This window comes from Trachypithecus francoisi, unplaced genomic scaffold (genome assembly GCF_009764315.1).
Source record: "Trachypithecus francoisi isolate TF-2019V2 unplaced genomic scaffold, Tfra_2.0 Lachesis_group18, whole genome shotgun sequence".
Taxonomy (NCBI): Eukaryota; Metazoa; Chordata; class Mammalia; order Primates; family Cercopithecidae; genus Trachypithecus; species Trachypithecus francoisi.
The window spans coordinates 64,920,562-64,946,304 of record NW_022681463.1 but is presented as its reverse complement, the minus strand read 5'-3'; the positions used below and the strand labels follow the sequence as shown (position 1 = coordinate 64,946,304).

The 25,743-nt window shown below is 38.9% G+C and overlaps 1 protein-coding gene across 4 annotated transcripts in view; it reads left to right on the top strand.

Annotated features, from left to right (window-relative positions):
• VPS36 (vacuolar protein sorting 36 homolog) overlaps positions 1 to 23,219 on the top strand; it is a 41,056-nt gene extending 17,837 nt beyond the window's left edge. For 3 of the 4 annotated variants that reach the window (XM_033177626.1, XM_033177623.1, XM_033177625.1), the window contains 10 exons: positions 608 to 697; positions 1,736 to 1,822; positions 9,284 to 9,316; positions 9,438 to 9,515; positions 10,428 to 10,562; positions 12,707 to 12,772; positions 18,314 to 18,378; positions 19,229 to 19,313; positions 20,258 to 20,334; positions 20,428 to 23,219. In XM_033177626.1, coding sequence (XP_033033517.1) covers positions 608 to 697; positions 1,736 to 1,822; positions 9,284 to 9,316; positions 9,438 to 9,515; positions 10,428 to 10,562; positions 12,707 to 12,772; positions 18,314 to 18,378; positions 19,229 to 19,313; positions 20,258 to 20,334; positions 20,428 to 20,521 — 810 coding nt within the window. In that variant the 3' untranslated portion in view covers positions 20,522 to 23,219. The remainder of the gene's footprint in view (positions 1 to 607; positions 698 to 1,735; positions 1,823 to 9,283; positions 9,317 to 9,437; positions 9,516 to 10,427; positions 10,563 to 12,706; positions 12,773 to 18,313; positions 18,379 to 19,228; positions 19,314 to 20,257; positions 20,335 to 20,427) is intronic. The other variant, XM_033177624.1, reaches the window with a different exon arrangement.
• The last annotated feature ends 2,524 nt before the right edge of the window (positions 23,220 to 25,743 follow it).

The window sequence follows — 25,743 nt, the reverse complement described above, 5'->3', positions numbered from 1 at the left end:
AACAATCCACATACGCAGGATTGTTTAAAGTAAGTCTATTGATTTCATTGTCACTCATCTCTTTGTTGAGAATAGCCCACTTTATATAGAAGGTCAGTTCCTTCTTTTTTTTCCTTTGTGCTTTCTGAAGCTGATCCAAGAAAAGAACTTCCTTTGATTTTCTTTGATGTCTCTGAGAATTCTGGGCTTGCTGCAAATGACTGAACAGACTTTTTATACTAAAGAAATGTTAAGTGGCCAGGCGCATTGGCTCACGCCTATAATCCCAGCACTTTGGGAGACCAAGGCAGGCAGATCACCTGAGGTCGAGAGTTCAAGACCAGCCTGACCAATATGGAGAAACCCCATCTCTACTAAAAATACAAAATTAGCTAGGTGTGGTGGCACATGCCTGTAATCCCAGCTACTTGGGAGGCTGAGGCAGGAGAATCGCTTGAGTTGGGGAGGCGGAAGTTGTGGTGAGCCTGGATCACGCCATTGCACTCCAGCCTGGGCAACAAGAGTGAAACTCCACCTCAAAAAAAAAGAAGGAAATGTTAAGTAATGATTTATACAAGGATGCTACAATCTGACTGACTCATTTAAAGTGTATTTATTTGCATAACAGTTTTACAGGCGTCTATCAGAGGAAATGACACAGAGAAGATGGGAGAATATGCCAGTTTCCCAGTCGTTACAAACAAATAGAGGACCCCAGGTATTTTTTAAACTATTTGCTAATCTAGTGTTTTCAACTCTGTACTTACATCTTCATTAAGAAAAAGACTCTGTGATTGTAGAACTTGCCCAAAACAAAATACTGCAATGGTATTCTGATAAAGAATTTATTTTCGACTGGGCACGGTGGCTCACGCCTGTAGTCCCACCACTTTGGGAGGCCAAAATGGGGCAGATCATGAGGTCAGGAGTTCGAGATCCACCTGGCCAACACTGTGAAACCCTGTCTCTACTAAAAATACAAAAATTAGCCAGGCATAGTGGTGCACGCCTGTAATCCCAGCTGCTCAGAAGGCTGAGGCAGGAGAGTCACTTGAACGTGGGAGGCGGAGGTTGCTGTGAGCCAAGATTGTGCCATTGCTCTCCAGCCTGGGCGACAGGGGCGAGACTCTGTCTCAAAAAAAAAAAAAAAATTATTTTCACAGCACCTAATTTAGTGCTGTGTATACAGCAGACACTTAGTAAGCATAAATAACTGCTTACCAGCATAATTCTTAGGGTGATAGAAGGTAGAGTTCACCCACTGAATTCTGTTCTTCATAGTCAGTGTGGCATTTGAGAGAACAGACAGTACAGCTGGGTGATGTTTTCCAGGACTGTCTAAATTAATCACCAACACTAGACAGGTACTCAAATGTATGAAAGTAGCTTGGATAGTAAGTGTTAAAGAACCAAAATTTAAACTGATTGTTTTGTACATTTGAGACCCTATTAAGTATCTGATACATAATAGCTTGCCAAAGAAGGAAAATGATAGGAAATTTAACTTGTATCTAAAATGCAGAGTAAAATATGCCATTTATTGTGTATTTGGTTTTTCTTGAATGATTTTAAGATCATCATGTACAGCAAGAAATAAACACATGTTTTGAAGGGAAGCTAAACGTCAGTGTATGCTGTTTTTCTTTGGTTCTTTGTGGGTCCTTTCCCGCCATTGAAAACACAATGTGGTTGGTTACAAAAGATTTTGTTTGCTTCCTATTTTGTATGTTTTATTTTCCACTTCTTTTTTTTTCAGCCAGGAAGAATAAGGGCTGTAGGAATTGTAGGTATTGAAAGGAAACTGGAAGAAAAAAGAAAAGAAACTGACAAAAACATTTCTGAGGTAACTGTTAAATTCTGACTCTGCATCTATTCCAGCCATTTGTGGCTATTCTTTTAGATACAGCTGTGACTAATTCCCTTCTGTAATTTAGAATATATTTCATTTGCCTGAAGCTACATAGTCTCCTATTCTCTTTAAGAGGTCTACCTCGGGCTGGCAAAATCTAACTAAAACCTCTTTCTAAAAGGAATAAAAAAGAAGTGCAAATTTGTTTGCTGTTAGAAAATATCATAGAATGTTGTGTGTAGATTTTAAAGTCTAGATGGAATTGATTGAGGGATACTCCTAATGAGTTCAGGGTTCTCTGTATAATTATTTTGGAAGTTGAAGTAACTTAGTTGAGAGAAAAACGCTATTCTGTGGCCACTGTCTGTGGCCAGATACCACACCATTTTATGTTGATGACCACCCAGGGATCAGACCAGACATCACTAAGAATGGCTCCAAGCAGCCCATCACTTCTACTAGGAGACAACCCTGAGCATGTACTTTCCAATGTTTTGAGGCTTCATCATATATGAGGAAATTCAAGAGAAGGGGAAAGAACTCTAGCTAAAAAGACCAGTTATGCGTTAGATTCTGTAATTAATTAATACAGCTAAACGTATCATTGATTTTTCCATGTTTATATAAAAATGGTCTTGGTTTTTTATTAAATGATGCTTTAAAGTAAATCTTTGGTTTTTATAGTAATTCATAAGTAAAATTCCATTGATGGTTGCTGTTCAGAGAATTTCAAGGATTTATGTCAATCGAGTAAAGTCTAAAACTGCAAATAGTTATTTAAATACTGATTTTGGGCTCACTGGGAACCAAGGGCATTTGACCTGTTAAGTGCCCATAGTAGGTTTTTCTGGATGTGTGTTTATCTGTGGTGAAGTTGTGTATTTTCCTCAACCCTGTATTTTCCCCAGATTGGCAGCTGGATCCAGAATCTCTGTCACACTCATGTCCCTTTGGCAAAACTAGAGGTGATACTGTGTTCTTTTGTCGGAGGCACATCTTATCTCTGTCATGTTAGCAGCTGTTAATATTCAGTGCCTAGATCTATTAGTTCATTGGCTGTGGTAAATAGTGATAATTCTGTCTTTATTTTTCATTTATTAGTTGGAATACTTTTTAAAGAAATGTTTCCCTTATCTACTATTTGGTTGTCCAGTTCATATAGGAAAGGCTGGATAATTGCATTTTCCTTTATCATCAGGGTAATAATTGTTTCCTTATTATCTTTTGACGATGACTAATTAGGTGTTTTTTTTTTTTTTTTTTTGAGACAGAGTCTTGCTGTGTCGCCCAGGCTGGAGTGCAGTGGCTCGATCTCAGCTCACTGCAGGCTCTGCCTCCTGGGTTCACACCATTTTCCTGCCTCAGCCTCCCGAGTAGCTGGGACTACAGGTGCCTGCCACCATGCCTGGCTAATTTTTTGTATTTTTAGTAGAGACGGGGTTTCACCATGTTAGCCAGGATGGTCTTGATCTCCTGACCTCGTGATCCGCCTGCCTCGGCCTCCCAGAGTACACTGGGATTACAGGCGTGAGCCACTGTGCCCAGCTGACTAATTAGGTTTTTTTTTTAACATGTCATTAGGAATTCGTGAAGTTTAGCATATTTGATGGATTTCAATCAGTTATAATTATTATCCTATTTGAAGCTCAAATTGCCCCATCTTTGGCCAGTGGGAGCTGCTTCAAGTTGGCCCTCTGAGTGCTTTTGTTGTGACTAGGTGAACTTTGCCAGCTTCTTCACTATCTGGTGTGACAAAGCTCCAGGACCATCTTGTATGTACATTCCTGCCTCAGATCCAGAATCAACCATTTATCTGAGAAACTCTGGTTTCTTTCTTTCTTTTTTTTTTTTTTTTTTTTTTTGAGACAGAGTCTTACTCTGTCGCTTAGGCTGGAATGCAGTGGCACTATCTTGGCTCACTGCAACCTCCGCTTCCTGGGTTCAAGCAATTCTCCTGCCTCAGCCTCCCGAGTAGCTGGGATTACAGGTGCGCACCACTGCGCCCAGCTAATTTTTGTATTTTTAGTAGAGATGGGGTTTCACCATGTTGGTCAGGCTGGTCTTGAACTCCTGACCTCCTGAACCGCCTGCCTCGCCCCCCCAAAGTGCTGGGATTACAGGCGTGAGCCACCGTGCGCAGCCCGCTCTGTTTTCTTTTAGTGGGAAATGATATTTCAGAACTACAATCTGCTTGCAAGTAATATTCATCACTATTGGGTTAATCTTTGTTTCTAGGCTTTTTCCTTTTTTTTTTCCTTTTTTTTTTGAGACGGAGTCTCGCTCTGTCGCCCAGGCTGGAGTGCAGTGGCCGGATCTCAGCTCACTGCAAACTCCGCCTCCCGGGTTTACGCCATTCTCCTGCCTCAGCCTCCCGAGTAGCTGGGACTACAGGCGCCCGTCACCTCGCCCGGCTAGATTTTTGTATTTTTTAGTAGAGACGGGGTTTCACCGTGTTAGCCAGGATGGTCTTGATCTCCTGACCTCGTGATCCGCCCATCTCGGCCTCCCAAAGTGCTGGGATTACAGGCTTGAGCCACCGCGCCCGGCCAGTTTCTAGGCTTTTTCAATGGACAGAGCTAGAATTTTGTTGTTGTTAATATAAAATGCCTAACAAGAGCATACTTATCTCTTCTATTCAAATTTAAGATGACACTACCAGATAATTACTAAAACAGTTGAAAAAAAAATGTATATGTGTTTTCCCCATTCTTTGTACATTTGAAAAATAGGTAGACTGTATTTACACCATCTGAGCATGCAGCCACTGCATATACTCTCCCCTCAGCTCCAGCTCTCATTGACTCTTGGTTTTATTAAAAGTACCTCCATGTTTAGTACCATCAGTCCTCAATGCTGAGCTCTCTGTGGTCGCTTTGGTTGTCTGAAGCTCATTCTGTAATAGATTTTTTAGGAAATGATCACAGGAAGAATATTCCCTGTATCTGCCATGTTTGTCTTCCTTATACATGAAGGTCAGTTTTGTTGGATTTAAAATCCTCAGCTCACACTTTCTTTCTTTGAGTATCTTCATTATATTACTTCTTTTTTTTTTTTTTTGGTCTGGCATGAAGTGTTGCTATCAAAAAATGATGATAATTTAATTTTTTCCCTTTAAAAGACAGTTGCTATTTTTCCTAGATGGGCAAAGGATTTTTAAATTTTACTTTAAAGCCCAGTAATTTTACTAGAATGTGTCTACTAGTCATTCTGAGTTGTTATTCTTAGTTACATGCTGTGCTTTTTCAGTAAATAGTTTCAGGAATTTTTTAATTTCAGGGAAATTTTTCTGTATTATAACTTTCTTTTTTTGTTTTTTTTTTGAGATGGAGTCTCACTGTGTTGCCCACGCTGGAGTACAGTGGCGCAATCTTGGCTCACTACAACCTCTGCCTCCCGGGTTCAAGCAATTCTCCTGCCTCAGCCTCCCAAGTAGCTGGGACTACAGGCGCGTGCCACCATACCCAGCTAATTTTTTGTATTTTTTGTATTTTTTTTTTTTGAGACGGAGTCTTGCTCTGTCACCCAGGCTTGAGTGCAGTGGCCAGATCTCGGCTCACTGCAAGCTCCGCCTCCCGGGTTTAGGCCATTCTCCTGCCTCAGCCTCCCGAGTAGCCGGGACTACAGGCGCCCGCCATCTCGTCCGGCTAGTTTTTTTTTTTTTTGTATTTTTTAGTAGAGACGGGGTTTCACCATGTTAGCCAGGATGATCTCGATCTCCTGACCTCGTGATCCGCCCGTCTGGGACTCCCAAAGTGCTGGGATTACAGGCATGAGCCACTATGCCTGGCCTATAATTCTCAATAATTGCTTTGATTTTTTTTCTTCTGGGACTCCTACTAGCTGTATGTTGCAGTTTCACTGCCTGTCTTCACTATTTGTGACTCTAATGCTTTTCATTTCTTTCCTCATTTCTTTTTCATTTAGAAAGTTTTCCTCTTTCTCACCTTTCTTTGAAGGTTTTATCCGTTTGTTTATTCACTCATGTCTGTCTAGTGTAACCTTTATTTCTGAAATGATTTTTTTCCTTTTATTTTTAATTCTTTCCTGTCACCTATTTCTGATTTATATTGATCCTTCATAGCTTGTATCATCTTCTTAACATCTTTTAGCTTATTTTGATATAAAAGGTTAATAGTGGACCCTCCCATAATTGAAGTAGGCACAATCCTCCCCATTTTAGGCACTGTCCTCAAATTGGCCTGCTTTACTTTCTAGTGAATCCCTATTGGCTCTCTTGGGGCTCTTGCTTTCTCAGGTCTGTGGGTTACATTGCTGCTCTTCTTTTCTTTCTCCTGCCTAGATCCTGGCATCCTGCAGGTCTTGTGGCTCTTAGTGGTTTGCCCTACCCGCTTGTATCTTGAGGGGTTTTTGCTAGTATCTTACACTTAGTATTGTAGTATATGTTACCTATGGGGTTTTTGGTTTTAAAATCTAGTTGCCCTGTTTTCATGTTGTGATTTGGAGAGATTCAAAAACTGTGCTGCCATAGCCACCATCTTTTCAGAATCATCTATTCTGAGAAGATTCATAAAATTTCAACATTTTAGCATTAGAAGGGTTCTTATTATTCAGAAAAGAAATTGTCTCAGAGTGAGTGACTAGATTTGGAACGAGGCAGATGAGAACCCACGTCTTCTGATTTGCAGGCAGTTTGCTGGTGGCAACAGTGCACTACATCACCACTCTCTTCGCCACCTATAAGGTGCTGTCACCATCCTCTTACAGCAGTGTCTGTTGTCATCCTCTTTGTGTTGACACTTTTGGAGATGGCATGGAGCAGTGGGCTGATTTTGCATTATTTGTATTTTTCTTTCTGAATACTGCCATACTAACTCAATGTTATGTTGAAAATAATGTTTTTCTTAATTTATCAAGTAAATTATTTTGTTTCAGTCTAATTTTCTTGGAGTCGCATAGTTCAAAAGATTCTACATAAGCATTGTGCTCCACCATACAGATCATTAATTTATTCAGCAAATCATTAACCATGCAGATCATTAATTTATTCAGCAGATCATTAACCATGCAGATCATTAATTTATTCAGCAGATCATTAACCATGCAGATCATTAATTTATTCAGCAGATATTCCTCCCTACTTTGTGCTAGGCCTTGTATCAGAGGCTGGGGATACTGTGGTGATGCACAGACACAGGCAGGCAAAGAGGCATTATCCATGGTGGGAGAAACACCTTGCAAGGAGAACATATAGGATGCAGCAGGGACGTATAACATGATCCCTAACTTCTGTTGAGGTCACGGAGGGCTTGTTAGCAGCAGGAATATGGAAGTCAAAGGCTGAAAGATGAATAGGCTCTAGCAGATGACCAGCATGGATAAGAAGAACCCAGGAAAAGGGAATGGAATCTGCAAGGCACATTCAAGAATACTGAAATGAAAAATCAAGACTATACTGAGTTACTGACGCTAATAGCCAAAGTGATAACTAAAAGTAAGTAAGAAATCATGTTGTAAGTCAGCTTAAGGGGGTAATCCTGGTTTTAAAACAGGTGCTGTTTTTCTCAAATTTGGAGTGGAAATTTGACTATAGGTGTGGTAGAGGGATATAAGGTTCCATAAACTGGCAGACGCAATTATAGAATGGATATGTGCATCTCTTTTGCTTTAATTTTTATTGTAGGTAGTTTCGTTACTCATTTTTTGATAGTTGACTAATTCCAAATTTTATAATAATTATAGAAATACAAGGGAGGAAGCTTTTCTCTGTTTTATAATCACTTAAAATATATAGACACTTCTTCTGAGGCACTAAAATATTTACTTTTTTTTATTGCCTATGTGTAAGTTTACAGGGCTTATTTATGTATTCTTTGTGGACTCTCAACTTAGCATATTTTTTCTACAACAACATAATAATAATAAATACAGTGATTTACCATATACAATTTAAATGTGTTATCTTTACTAGTTTTCTTTACACAGATAAAAAAATCTATTAATATCTTATATATTAAAAGTAAAAACCTAAGTGCGCAAAATGTGTGTTTTATTTTTGAAAACTAGGTTGGTATGTGATTTGCCCTCTATTTAAATGTTAGAATTGACTTAGTTTCAGAGCTGGTGCCCAGAGTTTCTCACAAAGGGTTTCCTGCATCTGCTGGCTCTAGCTGATAAGAATCCAGTGTTTAAGCCTTTTGTTTATCTAAGGAAATTCCTGTTAGGTGTGTGCACATTCCCCTTTGTTTTCAGTATTAACCTTAGTGAGTTGGCCATAAGAATACGCAACACACTATTCTTTTAGCAAAATCCTTTTTCAGATGGGGGAGGCTTTCCTGCAGATGGGCATAAGCTGGTCAGAGCCACTATTATGTTTCAGACCACCATAAGGACTGATATTTCAGTTAATGACAAGCTGCTTAACTGGTTTTAAAAAATAACATCTGTATGCATCAATTAGATAAGATATTCTGCACTGGGAGTATATTTTCAGTGACTTGAAATAATTTATTATAAATATATTTAAATTCAAAGAGGCCTTCGAAGTAGTTTTTTGCTGTAGCAAATTAAACAGTTGATTCTATGTAGATACATTTAGATGGTATTTGAATGTTTTTCTTTTGTGATATCCACCATATCTACAAGCATAAGGGGTTTGCTCATCGGAGCCTGAGACTTACAGTTTCAGTTAAGTCACACCTGTGTTAGAGCCAAAATTATTGTGCCCAGATTAACTATTCCTGCAGCTGTGTACTGCCTTTTTCCACCAGGAATGCTTTGTAGTGCTTTTGATTCTTGACTTCCTACTAGAAAATGATTAGAAAAAAACCAGTGACAGTGACAGAATTTCTTACTTTTCTCAAATAACAGTAAATAATATTTTCTGAACTACTGTTTATATCACCTTTTGCTTATTTAATCAATAATAATTATTTTCTCTTTGAAAATGTGAAGTTCTTTTGCAGTTTGTTTGGAAAATGTATGGTTTTTTAGCTAAAATGCAATTTTAGAATAAGGTAGATTTATTATTTATATAAATATTTATTAACAAATTGATATTTGCAAGAAAATTTCAAATTTTTATTATTTATTTTTATTATTTATTTTTTTGAGACGGAGTCTCGCTCTGTCCTAGGCTGGAGTGCAGTGGCGTGATCTCAGCTCACTGCAAGCTCCGCCTCCCGGGTTCACACTGTTCTCCTACCTCACCCTCCCGAGTAGCTGGGACTACAGGCGCCTGCCACCACGCCCGGCTGATTTTTTTTTATATATTTAGTAGAGACGGGGTTTCACCATGTTTGCCAGGATGGTCTTGATCTCCTGACCTCGTGATCTGCCCGTCTCGGCCTCCCAGAGTGCTGGGATTACAGGTGCGAACCACTGCGCCTGGCCGAAAATTTCAAATTTTTATGGGGAAAAAAATAGAGGGTGCTTCATTGCTTTAAGTCATTTTAATTATTTAGATGGATTTCAACAAAAATTCATTTCTCATTTCAGGCCTTTGAAGACCTCAGCAAACTAATGATCAAGGTATATGTCATTTATGCTTATTAAATTCATACCAATTATGATACAGTTTTTGAAATATATTTTGTAAGCAGACATTTTGGGGACAATATTGCTTTTTCAGTCTTTACTTTTTATTTGACAGGCTAAAGAAATGGTGGAGTTATCAAAATCAATTGCTAATAAAATTAAAGACAAACAAGGTGACATCACAGAAGATGAGGTAAATAAGTTGCTTTAAAAAGGCATTTGAAACTAGATAACACAAATAATACAGTAAGGTTTTTGTGGTTTACATTGTCTTTCTGAATGTACTGTTTTATTTATTATTTATGTTTTATTTATTAGATGGAGTCTCGCTCCGTCGCCCAGGCTGGAGTGCAGTGGTGTGATCTCGGCTCACTGCAACCTCTGCCTCCCGGGTTCAAGCGATTCTCCTGCCTCAGCGTCCTGAGTAGCTGAGACTACAAGCGTGTGCCACACGCCCGGCTAATTTTTTGTATTTTCAGTAGAGACCGGGTTTCACTGTGTTAGTCAGGATGGTCTTGATCTCCTGACCTCGTGATCTGCCTGCCTTGGCCCCTCAGAGTGCTGAGATTACAGGCGTGAACCACCGCGCCCAGCCTGTTTTATTTCTTTTAGGACTTGAGGATATGTGAAAGTGCCAAAGAAAAGTCAACCATAAAAATTATATTAGTTCTATTAGGATTAAAGGCTATTTCAATGCCTTTTTTAGAGTGTAGAAAACAGAAATACTGAAATGTCCAAGGAGTGGCTGTCCTAAGTTTGATGTTTGTTTCATTCAGTTTGTCTACAATCTAATCACAGCTATTTTCCTAAGTTTTCAGTTGTACTATTTGGTTGGCATTAAATATAGCAGAGGCGTTTTCTGAATCTCACATCAAACTTGTGAAGTAAACAGAGTATGAGAGACCAGCAGAGAAGTAGGAAGGAGAATAATTAGATGTATGCAGGGAACTCCTGGAAATCTGCTCTCTCATAGTTCACAGCATAGAAACACAGTAGAAGGAATGGGGATATGTAGAAATTATTGAGTGGAATTGAATTTGTCATGGAAGAATTTCAAATATTGAGGTGGAGAGACAATTCTGCATTTTCTCCTTTTTTATTATAGACCATCAGGTTTAAATCCTACTTGCTGAGCATGGGAATAGCTAACCCAGTTACCAGAGAAACCTACGGCTCGGGCACACAGTACCACATGCAACTGGCCAAACAGCTGGCTGGAATATTGCAGGTGCCTTTAGAGGTAAAAATTAAACCTACATGTTTTTTTTAAACTATGTGAAATTAACCGTATATCATCAGAAGTGTTAAAAAGAGCGTAACTCCTTTCATGATATAGTTATTGTCAACTGAGGTGGGTTTTTTTTTTTCTTTCAGGTGTATTAAGTAAGTTCACTGTGCTTATTATTCTTTGTAATTTTCTAATTTGTTTTTAATTTTCATTTTTGACATCTGTAACTTTCTAAAACTATTTGATATGAAGTTTTCCTTATTTTTAAAAAGGAAATATATGATCTTTCTCTGAATAGATATTTTCCATACATCTAGTCTTTACTATTTAGTACTATTAATCATTCCATAATACAGATTCATCTTCTAGTCTGATAGTATTCAGGGAATCAAAAGTTTATTAAAGCACTTATATTAAAAAAGATTTCAAACCTCTGCCAAATAGAATAATATAATGAATCCTCAGCCATCATCCAGCTTCTTCTGTAAACCAGCCTCCACTCAAAATTATATGAAAGCAAATCCCAGACATCACATCACTTTATCTATAAACATTTCAGTATGGAACTCTAATGATAAAGACTCCTTTAAATACAACTATAATCCCATTTCATAATCTAAAAAATTAAAATAATTTCTTAATGTTATCTAATATCTAGTGTTCACATTTTCTTTTCTACCACCGTACCCAGCTAATTTTTTGTATTTTTAGTAGAGATGGGGTTTCACCATGGTCTCGATCTCCTGACCTCATGATCCGCCCGCCTCAGCCTACCAAAGTGCTACATTTTCTTTTTTTTTTCTTGAGATAGAGTCTCACTCTTGTCGCCCAATCTGGAGCACAGTGGCACAATCTCAGTTCACTGCAACCTCTGCCTCCCGGGTTCAAGCAATTCTCCTGCCTCAGCCTCCTGAGAGGCTGGGATTACAGGCGCCCACCACCACGCCCGGCTAATTGTTTTATATTTTTAGTAGAGATGGAGTTTCACCATGTTGGCCAGGCTAGTCTCGAACTCCTGACCTCAGTTGATCCCCCTGCCTTGGCCTCCCAAAGTGCTGGGATTACAGGTGTGAGCCACCGAGCCGCCTAGTATTCACATTTTCCCTTACAGTTGGTCTGTTTCAATCAGGATTCATTGCAGTTTGTTGATTTGTTTCAAAAGTTTGTTTGTTTGTTTGTTTGTTTTTAATTTCATGGGTTCTTTCTCTGGTCTCTCTTACCTCCCACCCCACAATGTGTTTCCTGAAGAAATTAGTTGTTTAGATTATAGAGTGTGCTTATCCTGTCCTATGTATTTCCTATAAACTGGTATTTATAAGAAAGGTTTGTTAGGGTTTTTAAAAATTATTATTGCAGGACTATTTCATAGAGGCTATTGTGTACTTCCATCAAGAGATACATAATGTCCGATTGTCTTTTTTTTAATTTAAAAAAAATTTTTTGTGATGTTAACAGCCATTGACAGTCATTACCTAGATCTGTTATTTCATTGGAGGTTGCAAAATGGTAATAGTCTTATTTAATTCTATACTTTTTTCATTTATTAGCTGGAGTAAGTTAAAACTTTTAAATGTATTTTTTGAAACATGGTGTAGAGCCCCTTTTTTCATTTAAGTAAATGTTAAAATTGTAATGAGGCCGGGCATAGTGGCCCATGCCTGTAATCCCAGCACTTTGGGAGGCTAAGGTGAGCAGATCATTTGAGGACAGAAGTTTGAGACCAGCCCAGCCAACATGGTGAAACCCTGTCCCTACTAAAAATACAAAAAAAATTAGCCAGTCATGGTGGTGCGTGCCTGTAGTACCAGCTACTCAGGAGGCTGAGGCAGGAGAATTGCTTGAACCCAGAGGCAGAGGTTGCAGTGAGCCAAGACTGCACCACTGCATTCTGGCCTGGGTGACAGAGAGAAACTCCGTCTCAAAAAAATAAAAAAAAATAAAAAAAAATAAAGTGGTAATGAATTAAAATGCAAGAATTGAATCTGAACTGCCTTGTGGTATCTGAATAGGTTCTCCTTTGTATAAATAAAGTTTTTTATAAACTTCTTAAAAATTTTTATGATGTCTGATTTCACTGTGATTATGATTTCTATTAAGAAATGCTAACTGGTGTAATTGTAACATAATACTTTTTTAAAAATTTCATATTTTAACAGGAACGAGGGGGAATAATGTCACTCACGGAGGTGTACTGCTTAGTAAACCGAGCTCGAGGAATGGAAGTAAGAATAGAAAATTTAAATATTCTTTTAACTAAATATAGACTTTCTTAATACAAATTCCCAATACAATTTGAGGAAGTGTTGTAAATATCAAAGCTATTTTGAGAAGTGGTACAGTGAAAAGAATACTGCCCTGGGATCTAGGAGGTAGATTCTTTTCTTGGTTTTGATAGTGATTTGCTTAGTGACTTAGTGACCGTCAGTAGCTTACTTAACATCTCTGAGACTCAGTTTTCCTTCTTCTTCTTTTTTATTTTTATTTTTATTTTTTGCTATTCAAAACTTTTTCTATTTTTCTTTATAATTGACGCAATAATTGTACATATTCATGGGGTACTATATGGTGTTTCAGTGCATTTATACATTGCATAATGATAAAATCAGGGTGTATTAGTCCATTTTCACGCTGTTGATAAAGACATACCTGAGACCGGACAATTTTTAAAGAATTTTTGAAGAAAGACAAAAGAAAGAGGTTTAATTGGACTCACAGTTCCACATGGCTGGGGAGGCCTCAGAATCATGGCGGAAGGCAAGGAGGAGCAAGTCACATCTTATGTGGATGGTGGCAGGCAAAGAGAGCTTGTGCAGGCAACTCCTATTTTTAAAACCATCAGATCTCATGAGACACATTCACTAACACCAGAACAGCACAGGAAGGACCCATCCCCATAATTTAATCATCTCCCACCAGGTCCCTCAAACAGTACGTGGGAACTGTGGGAGCTACAAGATGAGATTTGGGTGGGGACACAGAACCAAACCATATCACAGGGCAATGAAGATATTCATCACTTTAAACATTTATCATTTCTTTCTGGTAATAACATTAAAAATCCTCTCTTGTCTGTCATATGCAGCCATAAAAAAGAGTGAGATAATTCTTTTGTGGGAACATGGATGGAGCTGGAGGCTATTATCCTTAGCAAACTAGTGCAGGAACAGAAAGCCAAATATCCATATTCTCACTTATAAGTAGGAGCTAAATGATGAGAGCTTATGAACACAAAGAAGGAACAATAAACACTGGAATGTACTTGAGGGTAGAGACTAGAGGGAGGGAGAGGAGCAAAACAGATAACTATTGGGTACTGGGCTTAATATTGATGCCTAGGCAATGAAATAATCTGCATAGCAAACCCTAGTGACATGAGTTTATCTGTGTAGCTTACTTTCACATGTACCCCCTAATCTAAAATAAACATTTTTCAAAAAACAGAGATAGAATCAACCTAAGTGTCCATCAGTGCTGAACGGATAAAGAAAATGTCAGATACATACAAATGGAATACAATTCAGTCATAAAAAAGGAATGAAATCACATCCTTTGCAGCAACATGGAGAAATTGGAAGTCCTTATGTTAAGTGAAGTAAGCCAGACACAGAAAGACAAATATTGCATGTTCTCACTCATGTGGGAGCTAAAAAAGCTAATCTCACTGAAGTAGAGAATAGATGATAGATATCAGAGACTGGGAAAGGTGTATAGGTAGGAGCGGGGAAGAAGAAAGGTTGTTTAATAGGTACATACATATGTTAGAAGGAATAAATTCTAATGTTCAATAGCAGAGTAAGGAGGCAACAATGTATTGTATATTTCAAAGTAGCTAGAAGGGAGGACTTGAAATGTTCCTAAAACATAGACATGATAAATACTTCAGGTAATAGGTACCCCCAAATACCCTGACTTGATCATTACACATTTTAAGCATGTGCATTAATAAAAATAGCCCCTGTACACTATAAATATGTAAGATATTATGTATCAATAAAAAGTACTCGGGTTGGGCATGGTAGTTCACACCTGTAATCCCAACACTTTGGGAGGATGAGGCTGGCAGATTGTCTGAGGTCAGGAGTTCGAGACCAGTCTGGCCAACATGGTGAAACCCCATCTCTACTAAAAATACAAAAAAATTATATGGGTGTGGTGGCGTGTGCCTGTACTCCCAGCTACTCAGGAGGCTGAGGCAGGAGAATTGCTTGAACCAGGGAGGTAGAGGTTACAGTGAGTCGAGATTGTGCCATTGCACTCTAGCCTGGGGGACAGAGCAAAACTCCATCTCAAAAAAAAAAAAAAAAGTACTCAGAAACAGAAAAAAAAAAGAATACCCTGCATTGTCATTATCTAGTCACTCTGTGTAATATAGCAGCAGAACTCATGCTTCCTGTCTAACTGTAACTTTGTATCTGTTGACCAACCTCTCTCCATCCCCCGCTCCCACCTACCCTCCCCAGCCTCTGATAGCCACTCTTCTCTCTGCTTCTATGAGATCAACTTTTTAAAGATTCTACATGTAAGTGAGATCAAGTGGTGTTGTCTTGCTATGTCTAGCTTATTTCACTTAACATAATATCCTCCGGGTTGATCCATGTTGCTGCAAATGAAAGGATTTTACTCTGTTTTGTGCTGAATAGTATTTCATTGTATGTATGTACCACTTTTTTTTTTTTACCTCTAAAATTTTTGTTTTGTTTTGTATTTTTGAGACAGAGTATCACTCCGTAGAGTGCAGTGGCACAAGCTCGGCTCACTGAAATCTCTGCCTCCTGGCTTCAAACAACTCTTGTGCTTCAGCTTCTCAAGTTGCTGGGATTACGGCCGTGTGCTGTAACCACATCAGGATGTAATGTGTGATGTAAACCACATCAGGAGAATTTTCATACTTTTAGTAGAATCAGGGTTTCCCCATGTTGGCCAAACTGGTCTTGAACTCCTGACCTCAGGTGATCTACCCACCTCGGCCTTCCAAACAAAGTGCTGGGATTACAGGCATGAGCCGCCATGCCCGGCCCCCACATTTTTAGTTTTTCTTTTTTATGGATACATAATAGTTGTACATATTTATGGGGTACGTGTGAAATTTTGATACAAGCATATGTGTAATGACCAAATCAGAGAAATTAGGGGTCTGTCACCTCCAGTATTTATTATTTCTTTGTTAGGAACATTCCAATTCCACTTTTGTAGTTACTTTGAAATATACAATAGGGCTGGGCGCGGTGGCTCACACCTGTAATCCCAGCACTTTGGGAGGCTGAGGCAGGCAGATTGCCTGAGGTCAGGAGTTCAAGACCACCCTGGCCAACATGGCGAGACCCCGTCTGTACTAAAAATACAAAAATTAACTGGGCTTGGTGGTAGGCACCTGTAATCCCAGTTACTTGGGAGGCTGAGGCAGGAGACTCCCTTAAACTAGGGAGGTGGAGATTGCAGTGAGCCAAGATCACGCCACTGCACTCCAGCCTGGGTGACAGAGTGAGACTGCGTCTCAAAAAATAAATTAATTAAAAAAAAAAGAAATACAATAGATTATTGTTAACTATAGTTGCCCTATTGTACTACTGAATGCTATTATCTTATTCCCCCCTTTTTTTTTGAGACGGAGGCTTACTCTTGTCACCCAGCCTGGAGTGCAGTGGCACAACCTCAGCTCACTGCAACGTCCACCTCCCTGGTTCAAGCAATCCTCCGGCCTCAGTGTCCCAAGTAACTCGGAATTACAGGCGACCGCCACCACGCCTAGTTAATTTTTGTATTTTTAGTAGAGACGGGGTTTCTCCATGTTGGCCAGGCTGGTCTCAAACTCCTGACCCCAGGTGATCCACCCACCTTGGCCTCCCAAAGTGCTGGGATTATAGGCATGGGCCACTACGTCTGGCCTCTTATTCCTTCTAATTGTATTTTTGCACCCATTAAACCAACCTTCTTTATCCCTCCTTCCCCGCTACTCTTCCCACCCTCTAATGGCCATTTTTCTACTCTCTATCTGCATGAAATCAATTTTTTTAACTCCCACATATGAGTGAGAACATGTGATATTTGTCTTTCTGTGCTAGCTTACTTCACTAAACAATGTCTTCAGTTCCGTCCATGTTGTTGCAAATGATGTTGACTGTTGTGAAGAGTGCTGCGATAAACATAGGAGTACAGATTTCTCTTTGATATACTCCTTTCCTTTCTTTTGGATATATACCCAGCAGTGGGATTGCTGGATCATGTGATAGTTCTATTTCCAGTTTTTTGAGAAATCACCACAGTGTTTTTCATAGTGGCTGTACTAATTTACCTTCCTACCAACAATGTGTAAGAGTTCCCCTTTCTCCACAACCTTGCCAGCATTTAGGGAGCCAGTTTTCTTACCTTTAATATAAGGGTTTGGACTGAATGAAACTGTTCAGCTCTAATATTTTCTGTTTGTATTGTGATAAATAAAGTTGTTCAGGAAGCCCTTCCTCTGCAATAGTTAACTCTTTTGAATCAACTCAGTTGGAACAAGTTGCCTTGTAGATAATGCAGAAGGAAAGCTGCCCTGCCCCTTTGGCTGGGTATCAGCAGTGGCTACTATTCTTCAGCTGTCCTTGGCCTCCAAGGTTCTGTCTAGGTATTCTTTGTGCCCTGACAGTCACCTCCATGCAAATGGCTCACCCAGTCCCATGAGTTAAGCCCCTGCTCTGTGTTTTTATCTGATCATAGCTACCATTAGTGAGTACTTACCATCCACTGGACGCTCTGCACATGTTACCTCATTTATCCTCGCAATAACTCAAGTGACGTGGCTACTTTTACTGTAGGGGATAATTTGGAGAATAGGAAATTGAAACTTAGAAAGATGAAATAACTTGAGCAAGGCCACAGTCAGAGACAGTGGTTTGACAGGTATTTGGATCTAGGCTGGACTGGTTCTGGGGCCATCCTGTGGGACTGAAAGCTGTGCTTATCATCACCACACTATGCTGATTTGTTAAGGCTGCACTGTCCAAAAGGATAGCCACATCATGTGCTGACTGGGGACCTGAAATGTAGTTAATCCAAATCAAGATATGCTGCAAGTGTAAAAATGCACCAGATTTAGAAGCCTTCGTACAAAATAAGGAAATGTTAAATATCTCATTAATAATTTTTTGTATTGATTATATGTTGAATTGGTTCTATGTTCAATCTATTTGGCTAAATAAAATATATGCATTAAAATTAATTTCACCTATTTCTTTTTACTCTTTTTTTTTTTTTTTTTTTTTTTGAGATGGAGTCTCGCTCTGTCGCCCAGGTTAGAATGCATGGTGCAATCTCAGCTCACTGCAAACTCCACCTCCTGGGTTCAAGCAATTCACCTGCCTCAGCCTCTCAAGTAGCTGGGATTACAGGCACCCGCCACTGCGCCCGGCTAATTTTTGTATTTTTAGTAGAGACAGGGTTTCATCATGTTGGCCAGGCCGGTCTCGAATTCCTGACCTTGTGATCCACCTGCCTCAGCCTCCCAAAGTGCTGGGATTACAGGTGTGAGCCACCGCACCTGGCCTCTTTTTACCTTTTTAATGTGGCTGCTATGAAATTTACAATGACATATGTGGCATGCATATTTTATTGGGTAGCACAGGTTTAATGAATAGAAGTCTTTGGTTCCTTTGTCAATCTTTTTTGCTTTGTAGTGATTAAATCACCTAAAATTTTTGATAAATGGTAATTTTAAAATTTACTCTTCTGTTTTAGTGATCATTACCATTGTATAGCATTACTGGATTTTTTTTCCCTATTAGTTGCTCTCACCAGAAGATTTAGTGAATGCGTGCAAGATGCTGGAAGCACTGAAATTACCTCTCAGGTAAAGGAACCTCTGCAGGAAGTTTGCCGCCTGCAACCATGATTCTGCATGGGGTAGATGGGAAGGCCCAGCAAAGTTTGTCATCCCTAGTGTCAAGCCAGATTGTTGCTTTCTTGAAATTATATTATTTCCTCTTTATCAGGGCTGGGCATGTCCTAACAGGGCTAGGAGTCAGACTCTTTTGGATTTGGGGGAATGAGATAAGAATGTGGGTTCTTCCCATGAGGTCAGAATAACTAGCCCCTCTTCCCTTAGACATTTTGTGTTAGTCTCTGGAGATGTTCAGGTGTGAATATTCTTTTCCTTAGGTTTAAAAAAGTAGCCAGGTGGCCGGGTGTGGTGGCTCACACCTGTAATCCCAGCACTTTGGGAGGCTGAGGCGGGCAGATCACCTGAGGTCAGGAGTTCGAGACCAACCTGACCAACATGGAGAAATCCCGTCTCTCCTAAAAATACAAAATTAGCCGGGCATGGTGGCGCATGTCTGTAATCCCAGCTACTTGGGAGGCTGAGGCGGGAGAATCGCTTGAACCCGGGAGGTGGAGGTTGCGGTGAGCCAAGATCATGCCATTTGCACTCCAGCCTGGACAACAAGAGCGAAACTCCATCTAAAAAAAAAGCTAGGCATTTTATTTAGCATGTAGATTCTAGTTCATAATTTTATTATCTGTGTATTCATGAGCTGTTTAGGTATGCCATTGTTCCTTGTGTTTGGTATGTTTTAAATGTTGTTTTGTTTATTACTGCCCTCATACCTGGGCATAAAAGAAGATATAAAAGATGTGCTGCTTTTCAGCGGTTGGATATCCTAGATAATTCCTGGCTTTGTTCTTGCACCTGTGGTTTTCAGGCTCCGTGTGTTTGACAGTGGCGTCATGGTAATTGAGCTTCAGTCTCACAAGGAAGAGGAAATGGTGGCCTCGGCCCTGGAGACAGTATGTGAAGCCGATTTTGTCCAGTCTTTAGAGCTTGCTACGAAGACCCGAAGGCTTAGCAACTCAAAAAACAGGATTTGCTTTTGAATTTAACTTTACCGAAAAGTAACATTCACACACCCAAATAAAAACGGTTTATCACTAACAATGAATCAGTATTAACCAAAGTCATATGTTAAGAGCTTTTTGAAACTTCTTGACACTCTTTAACATCTTACATGTAAGGAGAATTAGAATTAGTGAGGTGCTTTCTTTTCTATTAAAACTCAGTGTTGAGAACAGGTTTTTAACTTTATCAGATGTTACAACACAAACTTTTTCTTCCAGTAACACCTACATAAGCAGCTTGATAAAACACCACAAGTTTTATGAAAATAATTGCTTCAAAAATATAAAAAGCGACTGTAGTTTAGATAGATTTTACTGGCCAAACTGCCAGTATTACTCATTAGGATACTTGAAATAGTACTGTCTTCATAGCTTCTATGGTGAGCCTGTATAATTTGAATAACTTCTATTTATTATCTTCTCATTTTCAACTAGATGAAAACCCCAAGACTACAGATATTTCTACCACATATTTTAAACTCAATCTATGTGTAAAGTCCCTTCGCTGGAGCATTAATATGTACTCAGAATTTGTTACATATTTTTCAGAGTATCAAATAATTCTTTTTAGGCTTTAGTACAGTGACTTTGTTACATTATGGAGAGCTTGATCTTGATATTTGAGCCTCTAGTATGTCTCTTCTGGGTCCTTCAACTTTTGTAGGATTAAGCATTAGTTAAGATTTAGTTATAGTGTGAATGTTCTTTGAATTTTAGTAGGATATTCAGTAAATTATTTCTTGCATATACATTCTGCCTATCATTAGAACCCAGAGTGTGTTTAAATTAGTGTCCTAAATTAATTACATTTTTTTTCTGCTGTGCGTTTCTATTAGGTTTCAGAAAAGGGATCCCTAACATCGGAAGAGTTTGCTAAGCTTGTGGGAATGTCTGTCCTCCTAGCCAAAGAAAGGTAAGTAAGGTTCTTACCTTTCATTACCATGTATGTTTGTGTTTCTGCATGGACAGATAATTGTGTGGGTTTTTTTGTTTTCTTTTGTTTTAGGTTGCTGCTTGCAGAGAAGATGGGCCATCTTTGCCGTGATGACTCAGTGGAAGGCCTGCGTTTTTACCCAAATTTATTTATGACACAGAGCTAAGGGTTTTGTATTTAAAATCCTTTTTGTCCATATGCTTGCGTCGTGTAGAGGTTGTATGACATTGAGCTAAGAGATAAACATCGATCAACTGAGAATTTATTAGAACTTCACAGTGCAATGTAAATCTCTTTTAATTTCTCACTAAATATGGTCCAGGAAATTTATTTAGGATATGCATAGGAAAATTCAGAAAAGTGAATGCCAATATGAATTTAAAATCATGCTGTAGTTGTGCAGAACCCTCAGAGTTTAACTTGAAATATAGTGGATTTTAACTTGATCCTCAAATCTAATCATTTTACAAAGAAGGGAATGTAGTTTTGCAGAGAATAAAAATAGAAGTTGCATGTTCAGACAGGTTAGATTATTTTGATGTGACTGAAATTCGCTGATTCCACCTGACAATGTTGGGACAAAATATACTGCAGCTTGCTATATGAGGCTCTTCCCAGGGGCTTTTAGAAGCAGTCATAGGCATGTCTTCAACGTACCAAATAAAATACCTTTAAAAATGAAATAATTTTATTTGACACATATATTTATATATATTCTATCTAGTTTCTCTTTGTTTTTTTAAGTGATGATTTCATGACTGGCATTTAAAGAATGCAACTGTGTCATTTTGTTTCCAAATGCTGTGGATTTTGAAACTGAACTAGAGAACTGTATAGACATGCCCAGAGTTGTGATTACAAATTTAGGAGGTAGACAGCTCAGGAATTCCTTGGGTTTGTTGTGCTGGTGGAAAGGCAGAGGGAGCCTTTAAATGGCTTCACAGGAACCTTAGTGTTCTTCTACCTCAAAGCCACAGACAGGAGATCGAAAGTGGAAAAGTAATGTCTCCTTTTCTTTTCCATAAGGAGTTTCAATACTGAACTATAAAATGTCTATCATATTCCAGCAATATTTTTTCTTTGTTCTTTATACTATAAATTGTGAGGAAAAACTACTTCGGTAAGAAGTGTTACTGAGATAACAACAACTGGCTAATACTGCATGTAGATTGCTTAAGTTTTAAAGTGACTGCCTGACTTCACATGTTATTGCTCTACAGCCTCCAGTATGTTGGCATTATCTCAAACTCAGGGACCCCACAGGACAGGAGATGCCCTTTCTGAAACTGAGTTGGAAGTAAAAGGGTGGTGATGGTTTTGGCCAAGCCTGCGGGAGGGAAAGTACTGTATTGGGAGCACCCTTGGACAGGAAGAGGGATACCCAGGTTCACACTCTGGAACCCCTAAGACAATGTCAGTGGGTAAGGTGGAAGGCCACTGCCAGAGGCTGCTGCAGTGCCCTCTGGGAAGTGCCAGGGACCCTCAGCTGCAGATCCAGGGGATCCCAATCCCTTGTCCCTGCCTGAAAAGTGGCTAGTGCTGTTTCGTGTCCTCCAGTGTCACAGGAAGGCTGTGCCTGAGACATCCCACTTTAGTTTTTGTTTTCCAAATCTGTCACTGACTCTTCATTGTGGTGACGGATCCTCTGGTTCCCCCATTGTTCAGCCTCAGGTTTATTTTGAGGGTAACTCAGTGTCTGACTGCCCAAGTCTTTTAGGGGTTAGTTGGACCATTGTGTAAGCTTGTTTATATGTCTCACTTCTTTCTGGGTGGTACTTACTGTCTCACACTGCTCTGGCAAACTTGTACACACAAACACACACACTCTTTCTCTCTCTCTCACCCGGGTAAGGCTTTTAAAATTACAAAGATAAATAATCTGTTTCACCAGTTGGAGTGAGTTGCAAGGAGGATTGCTGGAGCTACTCGATCCAGCGCTAATGGTTTGGATTCATTACTGCAAACCTACATAATTTAACATATTTATTTACTTTAGTGTGACAACTGATGACAAGAAATGGAGCAATCCGAATTGTATAAAATGACTTAAGAAGGAAGAAAAGTGACATATAAATATATTTTGCAAATGCCACATTAATTTAAAAATGAGTATGATTGATTTTATTATTTTTAAAGTAGGCATTTGTCACTGTTTCGAGACCTTTGTATGAATTTGTGTATTTTTATCTTTTTTTCGGGCCATTATTATAAGGTGTGATTTTGGTCCTCTAATGTAGAAGTTATGTTTAAATACAACCAATCAGGCCCTAAGTGCAAAAAAGTTCTGTCTTGGTGCTTATCACTGGCATAATTATTATTTTTTTGTTTTCCTAACTTTGCTCTTAGGAGCATGAACCTCTTTGTAGCTTTATGGTAATACAATATTTCCAGTCATTTACTGTCAAAAAAATTTTTTACATTGTGTTCTTGAAGATTGTGTTTTCAGGGTTAAATGATTGGTATTAATGTATATAGAGTAAAATTATTACAAAATTTAAAAATGATTTTTCTTGGCATTCTTTTTAAATACTCTGAAAAATATATGCAAATGATAAGCCTTTAATCATACTAAAGCCAGTTATGTTAAGAATTTTTCCTTTGGATTTTATAATTAAGAGTTGCTTATAAATATTTATGACATTGAGCTGTTACTGTTTTCGTTGTCTTAAAAGAATGGGACATGTCATGAACTGGTTTGGTTTTTTAAAAAATTCTTGATGTGAATTCCACTGTTGCCTAACTATGTATATTCAGATGAATGTACTCTTTCTTGTTCCTTGTTACCAGATTAATCTGAGAGAATGTGGATTCATCTTGTCATCATTCTCATGCTCAAATACTTAAAATGGTTCTTTTGCCCAAAAGTCTCAGAGTCTTCATTTTGGTACAGTGGAGTCACAACTTAGAAGGTGGTTAGGTTTTAAAGACCGTGCCTAAGGACAAAATTGAGCATGCTCAGAATGGTCCTTGAAAATCTCCTAAATTACCAATGAAGTTCTCTTTGTAGTCTTAAAGTTTAAATTCCTGTGGAGTGATACACAGGTATGAATATATTATGCTTATATTAAGTACAAAAATACAAACTGCATATCAAGATTCTTATAGCATTAATAATTTACATGCATGTGTCTTTTTCCAGTAGGTATGGTTGAATTTATGTAAATTTATTGCTAATCCCATCCCTTACAGTCTACAGTATAAGCTGCACAAGGGCAGAGGTTTTTATCTGGTTTGTTCATGGATGTATCTTTTTTTTTTTTTTTTTTTGAGAGGGAGTTTCGCTCTGTCGCCCAGGCTAGAGTGCAGTGGCCGGATCTCAGCTCACTGCAAGCTCCGCCTCCCGGGTTTACGCCATTCTCCTGCCTCAGCCTCCCAAGTAGCTGGGACTACAGGCTCCCACCACCTCGCCCGGCTAGTGTTTTGTATTTTTTAGTAGAGACGGGTTTCACCGTGTTAGCCAGGATGGTCTCGATCTCCTGACCTCGTGATCCGCCCGTCTCGGCCTCCCAAAGTGCTGGGATTACAGGCTTGAGCCACCGCGCCCGGCCTCATGGATGTATCTTAAGAGCCAAGAACAGCGCCTGGACACAATAAGCATTCAATAAATATTTACTGAATGAATGAACGCCGACCTATATTCCTATTTATAATTTGGCTCCACTTTATCCTACTTTAGCTCCCATTCAATTCAATGAAAAATACATTTTTTGGAACATATAGCAATTTTTTGTGAGCAAATTTTGTTGGGCACTGGTAGTGGGAGAGGATACAAAGATGAATAAAATACAGCTCTGTCCTTAAGAAAAGGGAGACCTAGTTGGGGAAACAGACATGTAAGTGACTTTCACTGAAGATGGAATGAAGTAAGTACCATGGAAGGGGCATATGTACCATGCTGGGGAGGACAGAAGAAGGAGCCCTTAGTCCTGGTGGAGAGCTTTGTAAGACTTTGTGGGAAAGGAAGAACCTGGTAAACTAGGCTCACAAAGACCAAGAGATTGTCAGTAAGTGGAAGGTGCTGGGAAAAGGGAACAGCAGAGGTGTGCCCCTTCCTGCTCTTGGATATTTCCCTTGTCTGTCCAAACCTCCCTTCTTTACTTCTTCCCACTCACCTCCCCTCTCCCACGCCCATCCCCACCAATCTAAATTATACTTTGCTCAATCCTGCGTGCTCCAGAAATGTTTCCAGTACACAGCTCTATTATTTCTAAACTCTGTAAGAGTATTGTCTTTTCCATATGCTTGACTATATTTTGTCTTGTTCTCTTAAATGTTGTCTTGATACCATAAGAAAATAGAGAAACTAGGTTTAAGTTCAAAGACTGTCATGTAACATTTCTTTTGAATTCTCACTGACCTAGGTCAGTAACTATACATGGTAGATTCCTAGTAAAGTATTAACTGAATTGAGTGATTTTTGAATTATAGTACTGAGTCATGCATGAGTTGCCTAGCAAACCAACTCTGTCTTTTACCCTCTTCCTGAGAGGTTTCTCAACCAGACTTGTCAAGGCTTAGCCTGTCTGAGTGAGATCTGCTCTGTCTTACTCAAATATGGCATGGGCCATGTCCATGATGTGGAAAGCACTCTAGAGTAGTTGTTATATACACATGTAAGTTCTTGTTATTACAGTGTGGAAATTGGGCCATTCGTCTTCTTCCTTGTGTCCTGATACGAAATCATGAGTCAGTTAGAGCTTTCATCTCAGAGCATTACCCAGAGAAAAAAAGCTCTCTCCATTTGTATAAATGGAGTTATTGAGATAGTGTATAAATTTTATACAATTTGCACAAGATTACTAGATCAGTCGCTAACCCAGAAAGAGAACTGAAGGTATTTTGAGAGCCAGATCAGTTATAGTTCAATACTGACCCTACCACTGTTCGTTTGAAAGCTTTTTTTCCTTTCATTTTTATATTGCCTTCTTTTAGAAAACGTTAAACTATATCTTAACTGTCCAATAAAGACAGCAGTACAGTTTGGCAAGAATTCTAATGGAGACAAAATTGACCAATCAGTTCAATAAAGCTGTTATTTAAAATATGACCAAGCATATCACTTGTACCTGGATTTCCACCCTTGAAGAGTAGGTTTTTGGGGGAAAAGTATGTGCCTGAAAGATTAATGCAGAGGAAGTTGCCTCCAATATGTTTCACCTAATCAGTATAATATTTCACAATAACTATTATATGCCTTCTACAGTGAAGGGAAGGAGCGATTAAGAAATCTACCCAGGTTTGCAGTGTCAAGGCTGGAATTTAATCTAGGCTTTATCTAAAAGTGTATCTTTTTACTTGTATACAGTGTAAGTAGGAGGTCCAACTTCATTCTTTTGCATGTGGCTATTTGGTTATGCCAGCACCGTTAGTTGACCATTAAATGGTCTT